The sequence below is a fragment of the Eleutherodactylus coqui genome, chromosome 9, assembly GCF_035609145.1.
Source record: "Eleutherodactylus coqui strain aEleCoq1 chromosome 9, aEleCoq1.hap1, whole genome shotgun sequence".
Classification (NCBI taxonomy): Eukaryota; Metazoa; Chordata; class Amphibia; order Anura; family Eleutherodactylidae; genus Eleutherodactylus; species Eleutherodactylus coqui.
The window spans coordinates 113,778,342-113,799,119 of record NC_089845.1 but is presented as its reverse complement, the minus strand read 5'-3'; the positions used below and the strand labels follow the sequence as shown (position 1 = coordinate 113,799,119).

At 41.8% G+C, this 20,778-nt stretch overlaps 1 protein-coding gene across 1 annotated transcript in view; it reads right to left on the bottom strand.

Annotated features, from left to right (window-relative positions):
- LOC136578689 (neural-cadherin-like) overlaps positions 1–20,778 on the bottom strand; it is a 114,128-nt gene that overhangs the window by 43,895 nt on the left and 49,455 nt on the right. Inside the window, exons 15-19 of the mRNA XM_066578876.1 lie at positions 19,590–19,717; positions 18,784–18,970; positions 10,655–10,798; positions 7,446–7,729; positions 5,718–7,335 (exon numbers count right to left, since the gene is read on the bottom strand). Of these exons, the coding sequence (XP_066434973.1) occupies positions 5,718–7,335; positions 7,446–7,729; positions 10,655–10,798; positions 18,784–18,970; positions 19,590–19,717 (2,361 nt within the window). The remainder of the gene's footprint in view (positions 1–5,717; positions 7,336–7,445; positions 7,730–10,654; positions 10,799–18,783; positions 18,971–19,589; positions 19,718–20,778) is intronic.

Genomic DNA, 20,778 nt, shown 5'->3' with positions numbered 1-20,778 from the left:
TCTTCCTGGCGCTCGAGTTCGACACATCGCGGATCGGATTGACAGATTACTGGGAGGGGCTGTTGAGGATCCAGTGGTCATGGTGCACGTTGGCACCAATGAACAAATTAGAGGTCACTGGAGGGCCCTCAAAAATGATTTCAGGGACCTAGGGTCCAAGCTTAGGGCGCGGACCTCCAGGGTGGTTTTCTCGGAAATACTGTCTTTACCTAAAGCCACACTAGAAAGGCAACAGGATCTTAGGGAGGTAAACAAGTGGCTCCGGAGTTGGTGGAAGAAGGAGGGATTTGGGTTCCTGGAGAACTGGGCTGACTTTGCTGTCGGCCACAGGCTCTACCCTAGGGATGGGCTGCATCTTAATGGGGAGGGTGCAGCTGTGCTGGGGGAAAAGATGGCTAGAAGGCTGGAGGAGTGTTTAAACTAGGGACTGGGGGGGAGGGCAAAATGATTAATAGTGGGGTAGCCAGTGTAGCTAGCGACCTGGACCAAAGAAATGGGAATGGGGGTCGAGCAGGGGGGGGGGGGGGGGGGTTAGTACAGTTAGAAATGTGAGGTCAGCCAATAGTACGAATAGCAACAAAACAAATTTAAAAAACAAAAATAACGATATCAATTGTATGACCACAAATGCACGAAGTCTGATTGGTAAAGTGGGTGAGCTTGAAGCAAGAATGACTGATGAGAGTTATGATATAGTTGGAATAACGGAAACATGGCTTGATGATAAGTGCGATTGGGCGGCGAATTTACAGGGGTACAATCTCTTCAGAAGAGACCGAAGGAACCAGAAAGGGGGAGGAGTATGTCTGTACGTCAAATCGAACTTAAATCCGAGACTACTGGAGGACATAGGGGTAGGAGAGGAACAGGTGGAATCTCTATGGGTAGAAATACAGGGAAGAAAAAATAACAAAATCCTGATAGGGGTTTTCTATAGACCACCAAAAGAAACAGAAGAAACTGAAAACTTACTATTAAGGCAGATAGAAGAAGTGTCAAAGCGCAACGAAGTAATTATAATGGGGGACTTTAATTATCCAGATATAATATGGGAAAATGAGACCTGCAAATCTCACAAGGGTGATAAGTTCTTGAGAGTAATTAAAGATAATTACCTGAACCAATTGGTGCAGGAACCAACAAGAGGGAGAGCCATTCTGGACCTAGTACTAACTAACAAACCAGACCGAATAAAGGGGGTACAGGTTGAGGGGCACTTGGGGAATAGTGACCACAATATAATCAACTTCCAGCTGTAATTCAATAAGCAGCCTTATCAGGGAGTGACAAAGAAACTAAACTTTAGTAAAGCAAAATTTGATCAGCTTAGAGCTACTATCGGTAACATTAATTGGGACAACATCCTCAAAAATGCCAGTACGGAGGACAAATGGGAAAAGTTCAAAAGGATCCTAATCACCTCATGTGAGCAGTTTATTCCCTTTAAAAATAAAAGAATCTCAACTAAAAGGAAACCAATGTGGCTCGACAAGACGGTAAGAGGGGCAATAAACGATAAAAAGAAAGCATTCAAACTACTAAAGCAACAAGGCAGCGAAGAAGCGCTAAAATTGTACAGGGAAAAAAACAAAATTTGCAAAGATACGATCAAAATTGCTAAGGAGTAGGTGGAAAGACTGATCGCCAAAGAGAGCAAAAACAACCCAAGACTATTTTTCAACTATATTAACAGCAAAAGAATTTGCAGGGAGAGCACTGGCCCTTTAACAAATAATGCAGGAGGAATCATCGAAGATGATGGAGGGAAGGCAAATCTATTAACTAGTTTCTTTTCAAGCGTATTCACAAGCGAAAAGGAAATGCCACACGAGATACAGGGGAATAAAATAAACCCCTCACAAAATATGTCATACCTAACGCAGGAGGAAGTGCGGAACAGGTTAAAGAAGATTAAAATCGATAAATCGCCTGGCCCAGATGGAATACACCCAAGGATACTAAGGGAACTAAGTGATGAAATATCTAGGCCACTATACCTAATATTTCTAGACACTATCAAGACCGGTGTTGTACCATTGGATTGGCGCATTGCAAACATGGTTCCAATTTATAAAAAGAGGACCAAAAGTGAGCCTGGTAACTACAGGCCGGTAAGTCTCACCTCAGTAACGGGAAAAATTTTCGAGGGGATTCTGAGAGACGCCATCGATGAGCACCTCAAGGAGAACCAGGGAATAACTCCTCACCAGCATTGATTCATGAAGGGTCGCTCATGTCACACAAATCTGATCAGTTTCTACGATGAAGTAAGCTCTAAGCTGGACCAGGGAGAATCTATTGATCTCGTATATCTGGACTTCTCTAAAGCGTTTGACACCGTGCCACATAATGGGCTAATATACAAAATGAGACAGCTCGGATTGGGTGAAAATGTGTGTAATTGGGTTAAAAATTGGCTCAATGATAGAAAGCAAAGAGTGGTAATAAATGGTTCATATTCTGATTGGACCACAGTCACTAGTGGGGTGCCACAGGGTTCAGTATTGGGCCCTATTCTGTTCAATATATTTATCAACGACCTGATAGAGGGGCTGCACAGTAAAATATCAATATTTGCAGATGACACAAAATTATACAATATAATTAATGCAATGCAGGACAATGTGCGGCTACAAACTGACCTAGATAAGCTGGGGGCTTGGGCAGAAAAATGGCAAATGAAGTTCAATGTTGATAAATGTAAGGTTATGCACATGGGCAGCAAGAATGGATGTTACCAATATTCACTTAATGGGGTACCGCTAGGGAAAAGTGAAATGGAAAAAGACCTGGGGGTACTAGTGGATTGTAGACTAAACTGAAGCAACCAATGCCAGTCAGCTGCTGCAAAGGCAAATAAAGTTTTGGGATGCATTACAAGAGGTATAGGGGCGAAGGACGAGAACATTATCCTTCCATTATATAAGGCACTTGTCAGGCCCCACATGGAATACTGCACACAGTTCTGGTCACCGGTGCTCAGGAAAGATGTTACAGTACCGGAGGGGGTTCAAAGAAGGGCAACTAAACTAATACATGGAATGATGGGACTGGAATACCTAGAGAGGCTATCCAAACTGGGATTATTTACTCTAGAAAAAAGAAGGTTAAGAGGCGACCAAATAACCATGTATAAGTACATGAGGGGACAATACAAGGATCTCTCCCAGGATCTGTTTACATCCAGGACTGCAACGGTAACAAGAGGACATCCGCTACATTTAGAGGAAAGCAGGTTTCAGCACCAACATAGAAAGGGGTTCTTTACTGTTAGAGCAGTTAGACTGGAACTCTCTGCCTGAGGACGTAGTGATGGCAAAATCCTTAGAGGAGTTTAAAAAGGGGACTTGATGTCTTTCTGGAGAGGAAGGATATTATAGGCTATAAATCTAAGGTTATTTGTTAATCCGGGTATACAGGCAGGTAGGAACTATTAGGGGTTGATCCAGGGAACAGTCTGATTGCCATTAGGGAGTCGGGAAGGAATTTTTTTCCCCAAAAGGGCTATTGGCTTCTGCTCTTGGGTTTTTTTTTGCCTTCCTCTGGATCAACAAAACAGGAGGTTAGGCAGGCTGGACTAGATGGACATTGTCTTCATTCAGCCTTACGAACTATGTTACTATGTAAAATGAAAAAAACACCGACATTTCGCCATCTTTTAGTGCGTCTTGTTTCTACGGCGCACAAATGGCAACAAAAATGACATGATAACTTTATTCTATGGGTCGGTACGATTACTACGATACCAAACTTGTATAGTTTTTTTTTTACTATACTCCTCTTTTTTTTTTTTCAAAGACATTTAATTTTTTTCAATTACTTTCTGCCGTCATTTTGTGCGCGCAATAACTTTTTTATTTTTCCGTCGACATAGTTTAGCAAAGGCTCATTTTTTGCGGGATGTTCTGTAGTTTCTGATAGTACCAATTTGGAATACATACGACTTTTGGATCGCTTTTTATTGCATTTTTTCTGGGAGACAGGGTAACTAAAAAAAGTGCATTTCTGGCGTTCTTTATTTTTTTTTCTGACGATATTCACCGTGCGGGAAAAATAATGCGCTACTTTGATAGATCGGACTTTTACGGACGCGGCGATACCAAATACATATTTTTAATTTATTATTTAGATTTTTTAATAATAGATATGGCAAAAGGGGGGTGATTTAAACTTTTACAACTTTTTTTTTTTCAATTAAAAAAAACTTTATTGATTTTCTTTTTTTACATTACTTTGAAGTCCCCCTGGGGGACTTAAACATGCGATGCTTTGATCGCTCCTGCAGTATGACGTAATGCTATAGCATTACGTCATACTGATTTTTGACAGGCAGTCTATCAAGCCACCCCACGGGGATGGCTTGATAGGCAGTCTGTCGAGGCAGCCCTGGGGCCTTTCATTAGGCCCCCGGCTGCCATGACACCTGCACGGCTCCCCCGAGCACACCGCGGGGGGACCGTGAGGGACCCCCGAATATCGTTCGGGGCATTTAAATGGTTAATAGCCGCAATCGGCCGCTCGTGGCTATTGCCAGCGGGTGTCAGCTGTTATGAACAGCTGACGCCCACACTGTATGAAGAGAAGTTGCCACGCAACCTCTCTTCATACATACCCCGACGCTCCATGACGTACCGGTACGTCATTGGTCGTGAAGGGGTTAAATAGGCCTCATAACTTGACTTGGAATATAATCAAAACCAGAGTCTACTCTGGAAGGAAAAGATAACCATGGACGGACAGATTATTTTGGAGTTTCTGCCCCTCATTAGTGTATTCCTAGCCAATTAAAAGGTCAGACATAGACTTGCAGGAATGCTACCTTCTAGTAGGTGATGCTTTAGAGGCACTGTACCATGTCTCATTTGCATATTAAATTTCCCAGAGGAGCATGCATGGCCTTATAAAAGTCTTTTCACACCTACTAAGTGCTCTCCACAAGGAGAAACTATACCGCCTCTCACCCAACCAACAACCTACTGTACACTTATGACGGACAAAAACCTTGAAACAGCTGTCTGCACATGGTTATATTTTCCTTGTGGAGAAGACTGTGGCTTATATTCCCAGTAATGTTACTAGGCTTGTTAAAAGGTAAGACATTAACTTGCTACCTTCTAATAGGTGGCTTCTTAGAGGCATTGTTTCATCTCTCATTTGCATTCTAAATTTTCCAGAGGAGCATGCATGGCCTTATAAAATCTCCTTACACCTGCTAGATGCTCTCCACAAGGAGAAATTATACCCTTCCTGACTCATATAAAAGGGATTAGACAATACATGCAGTAGTACTGGTAGACTGCAGAAGCAATAATGTTGGTCACAAAGCAAAAACAATTGTGGTACTTAAACCCCACCTCCTATTGCAGTCACATCTAGAAGAGGCAGAGGCACATTTGTATGTCCTGTTCCCCAAAATCTATTGGAGTTATATAGAGAGCTGGATATGATTACCAAACACACATCTTGGGAGGGTTGATGGTGCAGGCGGTCTTGGTCCTCCAAGAGGTGGAAGCCCCAGTGCATGTGCCCTACCCATAATCTAGTTCTGGTCAGAAGCGAATTGAAAGATGGTAGCCCAAGTGGCTGCACTTCGTATTGGCACTTTTGTAAAAATGGCCACCACATCAAAGCAGAAAAATGGCAGTATTACTTTGCGTAACACTAAGTTGAACTTTGGCTAACTAGCACTTTTTATGGGTTGCATCATGTTACATTACCCTTATACAAGAAGACAGTACAATCCATGTGTCCAGAAGAATGAGGATGATCGTTTCTGTCTCCAATTAAGATCGTTAAGGTATTTGTTGACGTCAGTGGAGGATTTCCACTATCAGTTATTAAGATTGGTAAATAAAAAACTTTTTGCAACTCTCTATCAAAACTACGCAGAGCAGTGATCATGGCGCTTCCATTGTGGAAGTCTTTTAGACTAAAGTCATTGGTGCTTTGAGGATCAGTCAATAAATAGAAGGAAAAGGGAGGACCGTTTTCTGTTGTGTCATTGTCTACAGCATATAAGAGTGTTGATGTCTTGTTTATTTGCACGACATGTGGATAATCTGTATTTTCCCAAATCATGGGACTATATTGGGATTCAAATCCAGGAGCATTGTCATTGATATCTTCAAGGTTAAAGAAAATGGTTGTACTTCCGGTAAGGGCTGGCTCGCCCATGTCCGTAGCCAATACTACCAGCCGGTAATAAGGAGATATTTCTCTATCTAATGGCTTAGAAACCATCACATAACCATCACCAACAAGTGAGAACTGACCGTTGGGATCTGAGGAATTCAAAATGTGGTAGGAAAATATGCCATTCAGTCCTGAATCTAAATCCATGGCCGATATCCGAACCACTGTTGTGCCAACGGGAACATTTTCTGGCAGTGGTGCAATGTTATAAAAATGTGGATAGAACAAAGGTGCATGGTCATTTGAGTCTTCAACGTGAATGATACAGTAGGCAATATTAAAGAAGTCCATGTCTTCTACTTTTATTGTCAGATTAAAGGATCTCTCATGGGGTTTTTCAAAGTCCATTCGCTTCCTCAGTCGAATTATACCACGTTTATGGATTTTATCTGTCTCTATAAAAAATTTGCGGTCATCATCTCCTCCAATGATACTGAATACCATCATTGCATTCTCTCCTTCATCATTGTCCCAGGCTTGTAGAACAGTCACTTCACTGTTTATCCCAGAACTTTCAGGGACAAAGGCTGTGTAAATCTTCTGTGCAAATACTGGGGCATGGTCATTCACGTCTGATACTAAAATGGTGGCAGTTCCTGTCCCGGTTAGTCCTCCTCCATCTTTTGCTTCTATCACAATCAGGTATCTGTCTTCCTTCTCTCTATCCAAAGAACCCAGTACATTATAAATGGAGCCAGTAGATGGATGAATTGCAAACAAATTAAGATTTATTTCATTCTTGACATTTTGGACTATTCTGTAGGTCAAAATGGCATTCTTTCCAGATTTTGGATCATCCAAGTCAAATGCTGTCATTTCCATGATTGTGGTATCTGCCGGGGAGTTTTCTGGGATGTATCCTACAAAGCAGCCATCACATGTGCAAAGGAACACTGGTGGGTTGTCATTTATATCTTTAATATCAATAATCACGTCAGCAAAACCGGTTAATCCTTCACCATTCTCATCTGTGGCAAGAACAAGGAAGCGCCAAGTAGAGCGTTGCTCTCGGTCCAGCTTCTTGTGCACGTATATTTTCCCACTGAATTGGTCAATGACAAACTCACTGTTGGCACCCTGTCCATGTAGAGTATATCGAAGAGCACTTTGATCTGCTTCTTGGTCAGGATCGGTAGCTGAAACCTGCACAGAATTGACAAGAAGGTATATGTATACAGTTGACCAACAAAGTTCTGGTGCAAAGAGTACAATGACTTTGTTTCATCCCTAAATATGTACAACTTTATACTTACCTGCAGCACAAGCATCGGGAGATCGGTCAGTTCCTCCAGAATACTATCATGATATTCACTTTGTGTAAAGACAGGAGGCTCGTCATTTAGGTTGATGACATTGATAATAACAGAGGTATGATTCTCCCATTTTCCATCTGATGCCACCAGCTTGAGTTCAAATTGTGTATCCTGCTCATAGTTCAGTCTCTGGGTAATAAATATTCTTCCAATCTCTGGTTCCACATCAAATATTCCTTTGGCATTTCCACTGGTGATTTGGTATCTAAGTTTGGCATTGGCACCTGCAATGAACAGCAGTCATCTCATAATCATCATAGACAGGATTACACTGAAAGGTAACACCTATATATAGATAACACAGGAACCGCCATTCACAGTAGGTGATGGTCACAGCTCACCTTAACCCCCCTCCCTGCACAGGTCAAAGAAATTGCCCACAACACTTTCTCATATTACTCAATGGGTCAGCTCCTGTCTGCTGTGTTAATAGCCCTTAAGGCTGCTGTAAAGCATTGTCTGTTAACTGCAGTTCAGGCAAGATGGCCACCCCCATAGTCATGGACAGACAATAGAATAAAAAAAAAATCTACAATCCATAAAGAAAAACAAATTATAAAAATGTAATATGTTTCACTATCTGGTTTTAATCACTAAAAAAGTAGGTGATACATTCCCTCTAACCTGCGTATGTATATTGTTTTTTTTCCCTTTCCTTTAGCAAATGTTTTTCTCACTATAAGGGCTCCTTTCCACTGGCGAGGTAATCGCACGTTTTCAGTGCGATGCGAGAGTGCGAGCTCTCGCAAGAAAGTCCCACACATGTTGTTCTATGCAAACCTTTCCACTAGCAATGTTTAAGGGCAAGCTGCGATGCGAGGATTACAAATCGCAGCAGGAGGATTGCTTCAGCGTTTTACATTTTTCTGTCGCCCATACAGTGCAATGGCAAAACAGTTTCTCGCATCGCAACGCAAAAGCTTGCGATTTTGCAGCGTTGCGATGCGATTTTCTCGCAGCGATATCACTATCGCCAGTGAAAAGGAGGTGAAAAGGGTTTATTCACATGAAAGATATTCTCATGCGAGTTTTGTGCACTGCGATTCGCACAAAAGTCACTCAAATATGAAATACAGTCTTTTGAATGGATTCATGTGATACAAGGGAAAAAAAAAAATCGCAGCACATTCTATCTTTGGGCGTTCCCTTGGAATGCCTCGCCCATTGTTTTCAATGGGACCTTCAAAGACATTACATGGCACTTGCATGCCGTGTGATGTGCATGTGCATTAAAGTCTATGGAATATATATTTCCGATCCTTTCACGAGCGTAAGGAATTTAATTTCACAGAAGTGAATTTTAATGAAAAACTCTTCACATTGCTGTGAAAATCGCATGTGGCAACTGCAAAATAGGGATGAGAGTCTCAGTCCAATATTGCGCTTGCCCATGTGAATGTAGCCGGTGTTGAGTGGGTCTTCATGATATGAAATCAGAGCTGTGCTGTGTGCCCTGAGTCAATGAGATGTCTCCATCTGCTGTGTCCCCTCTCCACCTTGTGCTGTTATATGCAGAATCTGCGACAGAGAGATGATCACCACCTCCTTCCCTCTCACGGTACTAGTGTAGTATGTCTGCACCGGATGCATGGGTTTGCCGGGCTCAGCTACAGGTAACATCAAGGTCATGCCCAAAGCTGTCAAAAGCTCCCGATTGGCTCCCGCACACACACCTTCACAGATTCCTGAGTTCCAAGCTGTACAGCCATGCCAACCTCCAAGCTCCCGACCTGAGCTCCCAAACGGCCACCACGCCTACCTCCACCTTCACAGATTCCTGAGCTCCGAGTTGAGCTGCTGAGAGATCAGCTCCAAAGCTATAGCCGCGCCAACCTCTGAGCTCCCGACCCAAGCTTCTGAGCGGCCACCTCCACAACAACTACATGGCCACTTCCCGAGCGCCAGCAAGTGATGGTTTCTGATCCCAATATGCACAAATTTTGCCTTTTAACTTCCAGTGAAGCAGCTGCTACTAATTTTGCAGAACAAGCTGGTCTACTGCTTTCTGCTCTCAACTTCATTAGCAACATCATCATGATAAAGAACAACCTTAAAAATGCCTACTTTCGGCACCAAAGAAAACATATGCTAGCCAGTCGGGAGCTCGGAGGTGGCCGCGCCTGTAGCCTCTGGGCTGATCGCTCTAGAGTGCAGCTTGGGACTCAGGAATCTGTGAAGCTGTGTGCGGGAGCCAATCGAGAGCTTTTTGAAGCTTTGGGCGTGTTATCTGTAGCTGAGGCCGGCCAACCCATACTTTCAGTGGAGACATGCTACACTAGTACCCCTTCTCATAGCTCAAAGTCTCACTACTGCAATTTCCTACTCATCACCTATGTCAAGGGGTATTTTGGGTGAAAAAATGTGTTTCTAAACATATACAGAAAGCCTACATGCAGGAAAAGAACAAAGAAAACAGGCTGCTGGAAGGTCAACATTAAAGGGGTTATCTAGGAACAAAAAAATTATCAAAGCTACTCAGCCTTCTGTAAAAAAAACTAAACAAACACTGATCTCACACCATCCCTCTCTGTTCACGTTCTCCCAGTGCCTGGTAACCTACTGGTCCTTCTGCCTGCAGCAGCTGAATTGAGTCCGTAATTGGCTGTAGCAGTCATATGTCCATGGTGGCAGTGACATCATGGTTGGCCAACTGCAGCCAGAAGTGAAGACCAGCAGGATGGAACATTGGGAGGTTCAGGGTGAAAGGAGTGTGGCTTTTTTTAAATTTTTTTCTTAAATCAGGCTGAGCAGCTTTGCAAAATGTTTTTGTCCCCCGATAACCTCCTTATTGAATAGGTTTTACTACATGTGTACTTAAAGCCTCAGAAAACAATTTAGTCTTAAGGGGGAGTTCCACAAAAATCTTTTATCAAAAATCATCAGCAGACTCAGGGTACACTTTTCTGATGATCGCAGGGGAGTTTAAGTGGTTGGACCCCAGCTATCAAACATTTATCAGCTTTCCCAGGGATATGTGATACAACTTTTTTTATATATGTATAAATACAGTATATCTGATCTTTGAAGGAGTCTTTTTTTGGTCACATGGCCAATTTTAAAATAGAAAAAAGTGTATGAGAATCACTTCATACCATGGCTGAAAAGCAAGAACACAAAATCACAGCTGGTAAAAATAACAAAGGCGTTACCTTCATCTTCATCAATAGCGCTTACAGTCATTACAACATAACCCACATCCTTATCTTCTTCCACACTGGTCTCATATTTCTGCTGTGGGAACATTGGAGCATTGTCATTGACATCACTTACAAATATTCTCACATAGGCCGTATCTAAGGAGAAGACAGATTTTCATATTTAGGTGTCCATCTCGCTGGGACGTACCTGAGCATGCCGTTCCTTGTGCAAAAACATAACAAAAGAACAATAATACAGGTCGAAATGATGCACATGGGCTAATGTATAGGTCTCTTAGGCCGTATCATATGACCGATATTCTGGCGCGAGTTCTGTTTTTGTCCAAGACGGACAGAACTCGCAAAGAAAATAAACTCATTCATTTGAATGGGTTCATTTATATGACCGATTTTTTACTTGTACTTATGGTCTGAGCTTGACAAATTGCTGCATGTCCTATTTTCATGCGATTCTTGCACAAGAACAGGACATACAGCGCGCGGTGTCCCGCATAGGACAAAGAGTATCTGCGTGCTTTGTGATGCGAGTTGCAGCCAAGGCTCAAATTTCTCTCAGTCATGTGACTACGGCCTATTGTAGAGGTTATTTAGCTTTGAGAGGCCTTTTGTTCTTTGCATGCTCTTTGTGGCTATTTTGTGATTGAACTAATTTTTGCTAGGTTTTAGTTTTGAGTGACACTGGTAGTTCAGCCATTCCCCAGAAGTTGCAGGTAATGACTCTCGCTGTACTTTGAAGTAGTCAAGAACTTTAGAAGCGTTGTGCTCATCTTGAGTTTTTTCTGCAGTTTACAACCAGAATATATCTACTACCCCAGGAGGACTGAAAGAAAAAGTGAAAATGAGAACAATAAAGTTTTATTGATTTTTTTTTTTAAAGTAATAAAAGTTCAAAAAAACCCTTTTGCCATATTTACAATAAAAAAATCTAAATGATAAAACAAAAATACATATTTAGTATCGCTGCATTCATAAAAGTCTGATCTATGAAAGTAATGCATTATTTACTGCATGCGGTGAACGCTGTCCGAAAAAAAATAAAATAAAATCCGCCAGAAATGCGCTTTTTTGGTCACACTGTTGCCAAGAAAAAACTCTAATAAAAAGTGATCAAAAAGTCCTATGTGTCAAAATGGTAGCAACGGAAACTGCAGGACGTACCGCACAAAATGAGCCCTTATACAACTATATTGATGGAAAAGTAAAAAAGTTATTGTGCGCAGAAGATGGAGACAGAAAATAATTTTTAAAAATTAAATATCTTATATATTAGTACAACGAAAAAAAAACTATACAAGTTTGGTATCGTAGTAATCGTACCGACACATGGAATAAAGTTATCGGGTCATTTGTGTTGCAGTTTGTGTGCCGTAGAAACAAGACGCACTGAAAGATGGCAGAATGTCGTTTTTTTTAAAGCTTTCCAGTACATTATACGGTACTTTAAACAGCACCATTGAAAAATACAACTCGTCCTGCATAAAACAAGCCCTCATACAGCGACGTAGATGGATAAATAAAGGAGTTATGATTTTTTAAAAGGGGGGGGGGGGGGGAACTAAAATGGAAAAAAGCAAAAAAGTCTGGTCACTAAAGGGTTAACATAATTAATATGTTTGCTGAAGTTTCTTACTACAAAGTTGATGTGTCAAAATCACAAATTCCTAATCTAGGAATTAAAAAAATAAATTTCATGATGCTCTTCCTTATTTGGACATCTTCACCCTCTAAATTATTCGATACAAACTTTAAACCCCTTCTCTCATCCATCGAAACAGAATTCAACAAATTGAAGACTTTATGGAATCCCTTGTCTAGGTAATTTCGGCAGTTAAAATGATAATTCTTCCCAAAATATTATACTTTTTTTCAAAATGTTCTCCTTTTGCTTCCAATTTCCTACCTAGGAGACATCCAATCTCTCTTCTAGTCTTCTATATAGGGGATGGGGAAAGAAAGCCCAGAGTTAAATGCGATAAACCTTATCTGCATGGAAAAAATGGGGGATTGGTTTCCCCCTAAATCATCCAAATATTACAGGACTATTTTAGATTTAATTAGACCACAATGGTTAACCCCTTACTGACGAAGCCTGTTTGCGCCTTAGTGACGCAGCCAAATTTTGGAAATCTGACATGTGTCACTCAACATAGCATAACTCCGTAAAGGCTTTACATATCCAAGTGATTCTGACATTGTTTTTTCGCCACATGTTGTACTTCATTTGGGTTGTAAAAATAGACCAATAGAATTTGTGTATATTTATTAAAAGTACCAATATTGGAAGAATTTTGAAAAAATTGTCATTTTTTCGCATTTTCAACTGTAATATCTCAAATATGTGCAAACATACTATACAATTTTTTGATAGGATATATATAGTTCCATCTGTTTACTTTATTCTGGACACACATTTGAAAAACGTTTGTGTTTTTTTTAATGATTTAGATGATGCACAAATGTAACATTATTTTTCAGCATTTTGAGGAACACTTTGTTTTCCTGCACCAAGCCAAGTTTGCAAAGGCTCATGGGTGTCAGAATGATAGATACCCCCACAAATGACCACATTTTAAAAACTACACCCCTTAATGTATTTACTGAAGGGGGTCATGAGTATTTTGACCCCACGTTTTTTTTCAGGAATTAATTCAATTTAGAGGAGAAAAAATACAATTTCATATTTTTGCAAATATGTCATTTTAAAGACATATTTTTTTCCTATAGTGAAAATAAGGATTGACCCCCCAAAATGGATACCCCTGTTTCTCCCGTGTTCAGAAATATACCCATTGTGGCCCTAATTTTATGTCTGGATGCACAATGGGGTCCAAAATGAAAGGAGTAGTCAAAGTCTTTCGGAACAGAAATTTTGCCTTAAGGCGTTTTAGGCCACATAGCACTCTTGTAGAGCTCTTGAGCAGCCAAAACCATAGAGAACCACCACAAATAACCCCATTTTGAAAACTAGACCCCTTAACAAATTTATCTAGGGGTGTACTGCATATTTTGACCCCACAGTTTTTGAATGAATTCAAGCAAAGCAAAAGGAATGTGATTTTCATCTTTTTGGCAATTCTGTCATTTTTAAAACAGCTTTTTTTGTACAGCACACACATGAATGAAGACTTGCACCCCCAAATGGATACCACTGTTTGTCCTGTTTTCAGAAACATACCCATTGTGGCCCTAATCTTATGTCTGGATGCACAACGGGGCCCAAAATGAAAGGAGTAGTCGGTGGTTTTCAGAACAGAAAGTTTACTTGAAGGCCTTTTATGCCCCATAGCACTCTTGTAGAGCTCCTGAGCGTCCAAAACCATAGAGAACCACCACAAGTGACCCCATTTTGAAAACTAGACCCCTTAACGAATTCATCTAGGGGTGTAATGGGTATTTTTACTCTACAATTTTTGAATAAATCTAAGCAAAGCAGTGGGAAAAAATTACAATTTTCATTTTTTTGGCTGTTGTATCAATTTAAAAACTGTTGTTTTTGTACAGTACACAAATGAATGAAGACTTTCACCCCAAAATTGATACCCCTATTTGTCCCGTGTTCAGAAACATACCCATTGTGGCCCTAATCTACTTAAAGGACACATGGATAGGCCTATAATGGAAGGAGCACCCGTGGATTTCAGGGTACAACTGAATAAATTCCAGGCCCACTTGTAGAGCCATTGAGCGGCCAAAACGATAAAGAACCCCCACAAATGATCTCATTTTGAAAACTAGACCCCTTATCGAATGCCTGTAGGGGTGTATGGCATATTTTGAACCCACAGTATTTGGATGAATCTAAGCAAAGCAGAAGGAAAAAATTACGATTTTCATTTTTTTGGCAATTTTGTCAATTTAAAAACTGTTTTTTTGTACAGCGTACATAGGAATGATGACGTTCACCCCAAAATGGATGCCCCTGATTGTCCTGTGTTCAGAAACATTCCCATTGTGGCCCTAATCTACTTTATAGGACACATGGCTAGGCCTATAATGCAGGGAACATCCGTTGGGTTGCAGGGTACAACTGAATAAATTGCAGGCCTCATTGCTGACTTGTACAGAATAAAAATGGACACCTTAAAAAAATTTCTCCCCACCTCCCCCTCCCCCACCAAGATTTTTGGCGTTCCCTAAATCTTAGATAAAAGTAATAATGTGAACTGTGTGGTATTTCCGAAGACAGGGGTAATTACGGAGGCCCGGTTGGGATGGGCACATGGGGCAATAAAACCGGGTATCCCCCCTCCTCTCATGCTTTTTGTGATCGGCAGGAATGGGGGTGTAAAAGGTGGCGCTCTGTGAGGCTTCATAAGCTTGCTGAGGTGTGGCGGTCTCACACAGAAGGTGCTCAACAAACTGCTCCTGGAACTGCAGGAAGGCGAGCGTTCCCGAGGCTTCTTGTAAATTACGTATTACAAGTCGCGGTCTGAATAACGCTGGGCTCACAAGGCCATACGTGGAATCCACTTGGAAAGGCACGCAGCGAATGCCAACTGTGAGCCCGGCCGTGGCGCTCTGTATGGCCATGTAATGTACTGCGCATAACTGCGTACTTACACGGGCGGTCATGCGCAGTACACCTTTTTTTGTTTGTATTTCCGGCACCGTCACTTAGCGATGACACGGGTACCCGCAGCCCGTACACAATGCAGTTGCGTATGGGCAGCGGGTATATCCACGACCATGGAGCATAATGGGCTCTATGTCACAGATATCCGCGGTAAAATAGAACCTGCTGCGTTCTGTTTTCCGCGAGTGGATTACGCAATTCCGACCCACTAATGTGAGTGGAATTCTGTAATCCAATGCGATTGATCCGCGTATTACCGCAGATCAGACGCATGTGGAATCTGTAATTCCTATCCGGTCATGTAAGACCGGCCAAAGGTAGATCGCTACCTTTTTATCACGTGACCGAGGACCGCTCAGCGAGGCCACCCGTCACTGCTCCAGGCTCTCGGCGACTGTTGATCGCCGGGAGCAAGAAGATTTTAAATTTCCTGGGCTCCCCGACTCCTGCGCATGTGTCCGGTGTTTTGCCGGAGGTCGCATGTGCAGAATCCAGGAAAGTTCACGGAGGAGGATCACGTTGGGGTTCAAATACGGAGGTCTCCGGTAAAAGTTTCATCTCCTTTCACCGATCGCATCGGTAAGGGGAGATGAAGCTTCTCCTTTTTTTTTATAACTCTAACGTTATCGCCATTATCCATTGGATAACGGCGAACACGTGACCAGGAACAGCTCACCGTGGCCCCCCGTGAAATCTCCAGGCTCTCGGCTAAGTTTTGTAGCCAGGAGCAGGGAGTTTTTAAATGACCCTGGCAATCCACGGCTTTTGCGCATGCTTCTGCCATTTTGGCGATAGGCGCAGAAGCTGGGGTAAGGTCCGCGGATAAATCCGGGGGCCTTAGGTACGTCATTTCATCCTTCCTCATCCATGGGGGGAGATGAAACGTAAGCTTTTGAAACTTTTTTTTCTTACTTTTTAAACCTTTTTTTTTTTTTTACTTTTTTTTCACTTTTTTTTTTTTTTACTTTAAATAATCACTGTTATCCTTTGGATAACAGTGATCACTTCCCTGATGACCTCTCTTTCCAGGGCTCGAGCCCCTCTGCGCACGCGTCCGATGATTGACATCAGGGGCGAATGCGCAGAAGGGGACTTCAGGTCCCGGAAGACCAGGACATCGTGGAGGACCCGAGATGAGTATTTTCACCTCCCCTCATGGATTGGATCCATGAGGGGAGGTGAAACTGGAACTTTTTAAAACTTTTTCACGATCGCCGCTATCGGCGATCACGAGCCCAGGGACGGCGATGACTTCTCCTGGTTCCCGCCTACCTTCAGGAGCCAGATTTTAAATTTGCCATGGCTCTCGGCCTTCTGCGCATGTGCGTGACGTCATATGTTCATTGGATAGCACCGATCGCATTGCCGGGGGGGACGGCCCGCAGCCCAGGATGACAGCTCAATGCTGTCGGCTACCTGCGGGCACTGACAGCATGGAGCTGTCACGTCCTCAGCTAAGTGGGCATTAATCCAAAGAGGATGCATGCTTTTACGTCCTTTAGGATTAAAGACCACTAAGCTAGGACGTAAAAATGCAATGGGGCCGTCACTAAGGGGTCTATCTAAATCCTGGGTCACTATTGAAAATCGCAGATTAGGCCTTCTTAAATATTGATTCTGACCATTTTCCAAGTTCTCTACATGCCCCATTGCTTCATCATTCTTATTGCAGCCAGAAAAACTCTAGCTCTTCATTGGAATAGTGATTCCATGCCTTCCACATTTGAAATTATTAGATTAGTAAATAATAATTGCTGGTTTGAATGTATGAACACAAGCGCCCTCAATAGAAACGAGAAATTTAGAAGGAGTTGGGCGGCTTGGCTCCAGAGTACTAGAGCCCCATTAATACGCCATGATTATAGCTCAAAAATCGCTCAAACAATGTCTTTTGAGTAGTAATCGTTGCGTGTAAATGCTACCATTGTTTGCTTTTCGTCCGAACGATGATTTTTAGTTGAGTTTAAAATCTATCCTTCGGCTGGAGAGCTGATAGCAGGAACCAGACACTGTGATTCTCCACGGGAGAGCTGATAACATTGTATTCAGCCGGAGAGCTGATAGCAGGAACCAGACACTGTGATTCTCCACGGGAGAGCTGATAACATTGTATTCAGCTGCAGTCCCACAGCAGAACAAAAGGGCTGTATGCAGATAACAGATCACCTGCTGTTCTCTGCATACAGCTCAGGGAGGCTCCTTTACATGCAAATGAAGGTAATAAGCTACTAATGGGCATTAGTGCCCATTAGCAGCTTATGCAAAATGATTGTTTAAGCTGTCAATCATCCTATCTTTTGAACACATTTTGAGCGATCATCCTTGTGTGTAAATGGGGCTTTACTTTATCTGCCTACTCTTTTCAATGAAACTTTTATGTTAAAAAAAAACCTACTGACATGTCACTATATGTCAGAAGTATTTAAAAAGTATAGTTATACTTTAACCCCTTCCCGCTCCAGGACGTACCGGTACGTCTTGGGAGCCTGGTACTTCCCGCAAGAAGACGTACCGGTACGTCCTGGAGATAGCGCGGGATCACATAAGATCCTGCGCTATCCCGCAGCGGGAGCCAGCTGTCAGTCACAGCCGGCGTCCCGCTGCAACAGCGGGGGGACATCGGAGATGTGCCTCCCGCTGTTAACCCCTTCCCTGCCGCGATCTAAGTAAAAAAAAAAAAGGGAAAAAAAATTAAAACCCCACATATTTGGTATTGACGCGTCCATAACGACGTGTACAAAAAGTTGAACATGCTTTTTATTTTGTACGACAAAAAGCGTAAAAAAAAACGCTAAAAAACAGAGGCAAAATGCTAATTTGTAGCATTTTGCCTCACAAAAAATGCAATAAAAGTGATCAAAAAAGCCGTACATTTCCCAAAATGGTACCAATAAAAACTACAGCTGGTCTTGCAAAAAATAAGCCCTCAGAGAGCGCCGTACATAGAAAAATAAAAAAGTTACAGGACTTTGAATGCAGCTATAGAGAAAAAAAAAGATTTCCAAAAAAAAGGGGGTTTTATTGCAAAAAAGTGTAAAAACCTAAAAAAAAATATAACAATTTTGGTATCGTTGTTACCGTACCGACCCGCAGAAAAAATTTTGTGTGTCATTTATGCTGCATGATTAACACTGTAAAAAAAAGAAAAAGAAATCTATGGCCGAATTGATGCGTTTTCTCTCCCTGTTATCATTAAAAAAAAATAATAAAATTTACGATATTGTCTATGTACCCAAAAGTGGCACCGATAAAAACTACAGATCACCACGCAAAAAACAAGCCCTTATACGGCCGCGTCCACGGAAAAATAAAAAAGTTATGGCTTTTGAAAAATGGAGATGGAAAAATACCAAAAAATCGCTTGGTCCTCAACGCCAAAATAGGCCGTGTCATTAAGGGGTTAAAGACCTTCAGTTTTACAAACATGCAATGATATAGGATAAATAGAAAGGGGAAAACACTTTTTGTTGTTTTTTTAGAAATATGAGTACAGTATTCCTTCCTTATCAGAAATGACAATTATGTCAAAAAGAGCAGCTGTCCTGACCTGTGTTGGGGTGTCCTTGCATTCCTGGGCGAGCTGACTCTGTGGAGTCCTCAGACTGAATTTCAATGAGATAAGATGCTTGTTTCTCTCGGTCAAACAATGTTGCTGTGTATATAACTCCCGTCTCAGGGTTAATTGTGAAACACTGGTAGTCTTCATTGACATCTTTCAGTAGTACATATCGAACCTGTGCATAACAAGAGATAATTTAAGGAATCAGTGGAAACAAAACATTAACCTTTGGATGCCTTCAGATGTCTTCTTCTCAGTAAACAAATGGACAAGGGAGAGTATAGACACCTTAGTATGGTCCAGTGGAACTTTAAATAGTTAAAGTCACTTATGGCCAAAACAGTAATACATGGATCTGCCGGGACCACTAGAGTGGGAGCTGGTCTTACCTCATGGCTCTTCACTCTGGCTCAAAGAAGGGGGTGCCACATGCAAAAGATGTGTCTTGATGAAGTTTTGATTGGTAGTGATCTTCATGCCAATACCAAACAAAAGCTGAGCACTGTGCCCCTTCATCTTTGATTTATTCAAAGTGTAGAGCCAGTGAATCCATGGAAAGAATATATACGAGTCTGTACACTATTTGCTTGGCTCTCCTAGGGTAGCCAAGTAGAGCTGACCAGATACCAATGGGCACAGCCCTCAACTGAGTACTTCTGCCCCTTCATTTTAGCATCCAGTCCCCCACCAATTATAATTTTTGACATGTTAAAAAGTGCTTTTTAAAAATAAGAACTCTTTACACAATATTTAAATACTGGACACTATTGTTCACTGTAGGTTCAGTTATGGACCTTTCCATGAAGTCCAGAGTCTTGATCTGTAGCTCTAACTTCTATGATCGAAGAACCAATCTCTGCTGCCTCTGGTAAAGTCACCTCATAAGTAGAGGAAGTAAAGAAAGGGACATTGTCGTTGACATCTGTTAAAGACAGAGGAAAGGAACAAGTGTCAATAGCAAGTTGTACAGTTGATCATGTAGACATCAGGTAAGTAAGCAGAAGAGAAAGCAACAGGGTGAAAGCTGACCCCTCACTATTACTTCATTAGTTTCACTTCTGGGATACTTTGCCCCCACCACTTATTACCTATACAGAACAAGTCTATTGTTTCATAAATGGTATGATAGAGAGACTGACAGGGCGTCAGCCATTTTGCTGCATGTGTCATCCATTTGTAACCACTGTAATATCCCATTCAGGCCTCGAGTAATTAGAATGTTAGTAGTTATTCAGTTCTCGACCCTCTACCCATTTCCTGCCTTTTGAATATTCACATTTAGAAAGGTTGTCTGACTTTACTCTGGGCAAGAGTGAATGAGCCCCTTCCATTTTTCTTGCCCTCCTGGCTCCACTTGTCCATTTTGTTTAAAATTAACATGAGGAAACTACATTGTGTGATTATTTACTTGTTAATGACGTCTAAAGGAAATTATCCAACTAAAAGTTGGGTTCTCACCGATGCTATGGCTCAAGCTTTGAGATTAGGGTAAAGGGTTATTGGTCGTGTGAAGGTCCTAGCCCGATATTAATTATATTTTCATAATGGGACAGGACAGCTGAATAAAATACATCTAAACTCATTGAGGTGCAAGCCCCAGAACACCCCCAAATGGAATGTCTGCTTACTTGGTTATAATTTTTGTGTTTTATTTGATATAGCAGAATAGATGAAATCATGACCGGAAATATGCCAGGCATATATTACCAATCGGAGGATCTCCTGCGGAGATATAGCCGAAATGGAACCTTATGTTTTTTTTCACAGGTACATAAGCATTTACTCCACCCTTCTCTAAATGACCTTGGAGTGGGCAGGGGGAGCTGTGTTCTGGGAAAACTTTCAAATCTAGGGGGCAGAGGGACCCAGTGTTAGACTTTCGGAGGTGTGCTACAGCATATGGACTTTCCCATTTGTTTCCAGTGACTCCGCACATTTAGAACCTTGGGCCAAACATCCCATTGCTTTATTTCCTCATTGTTT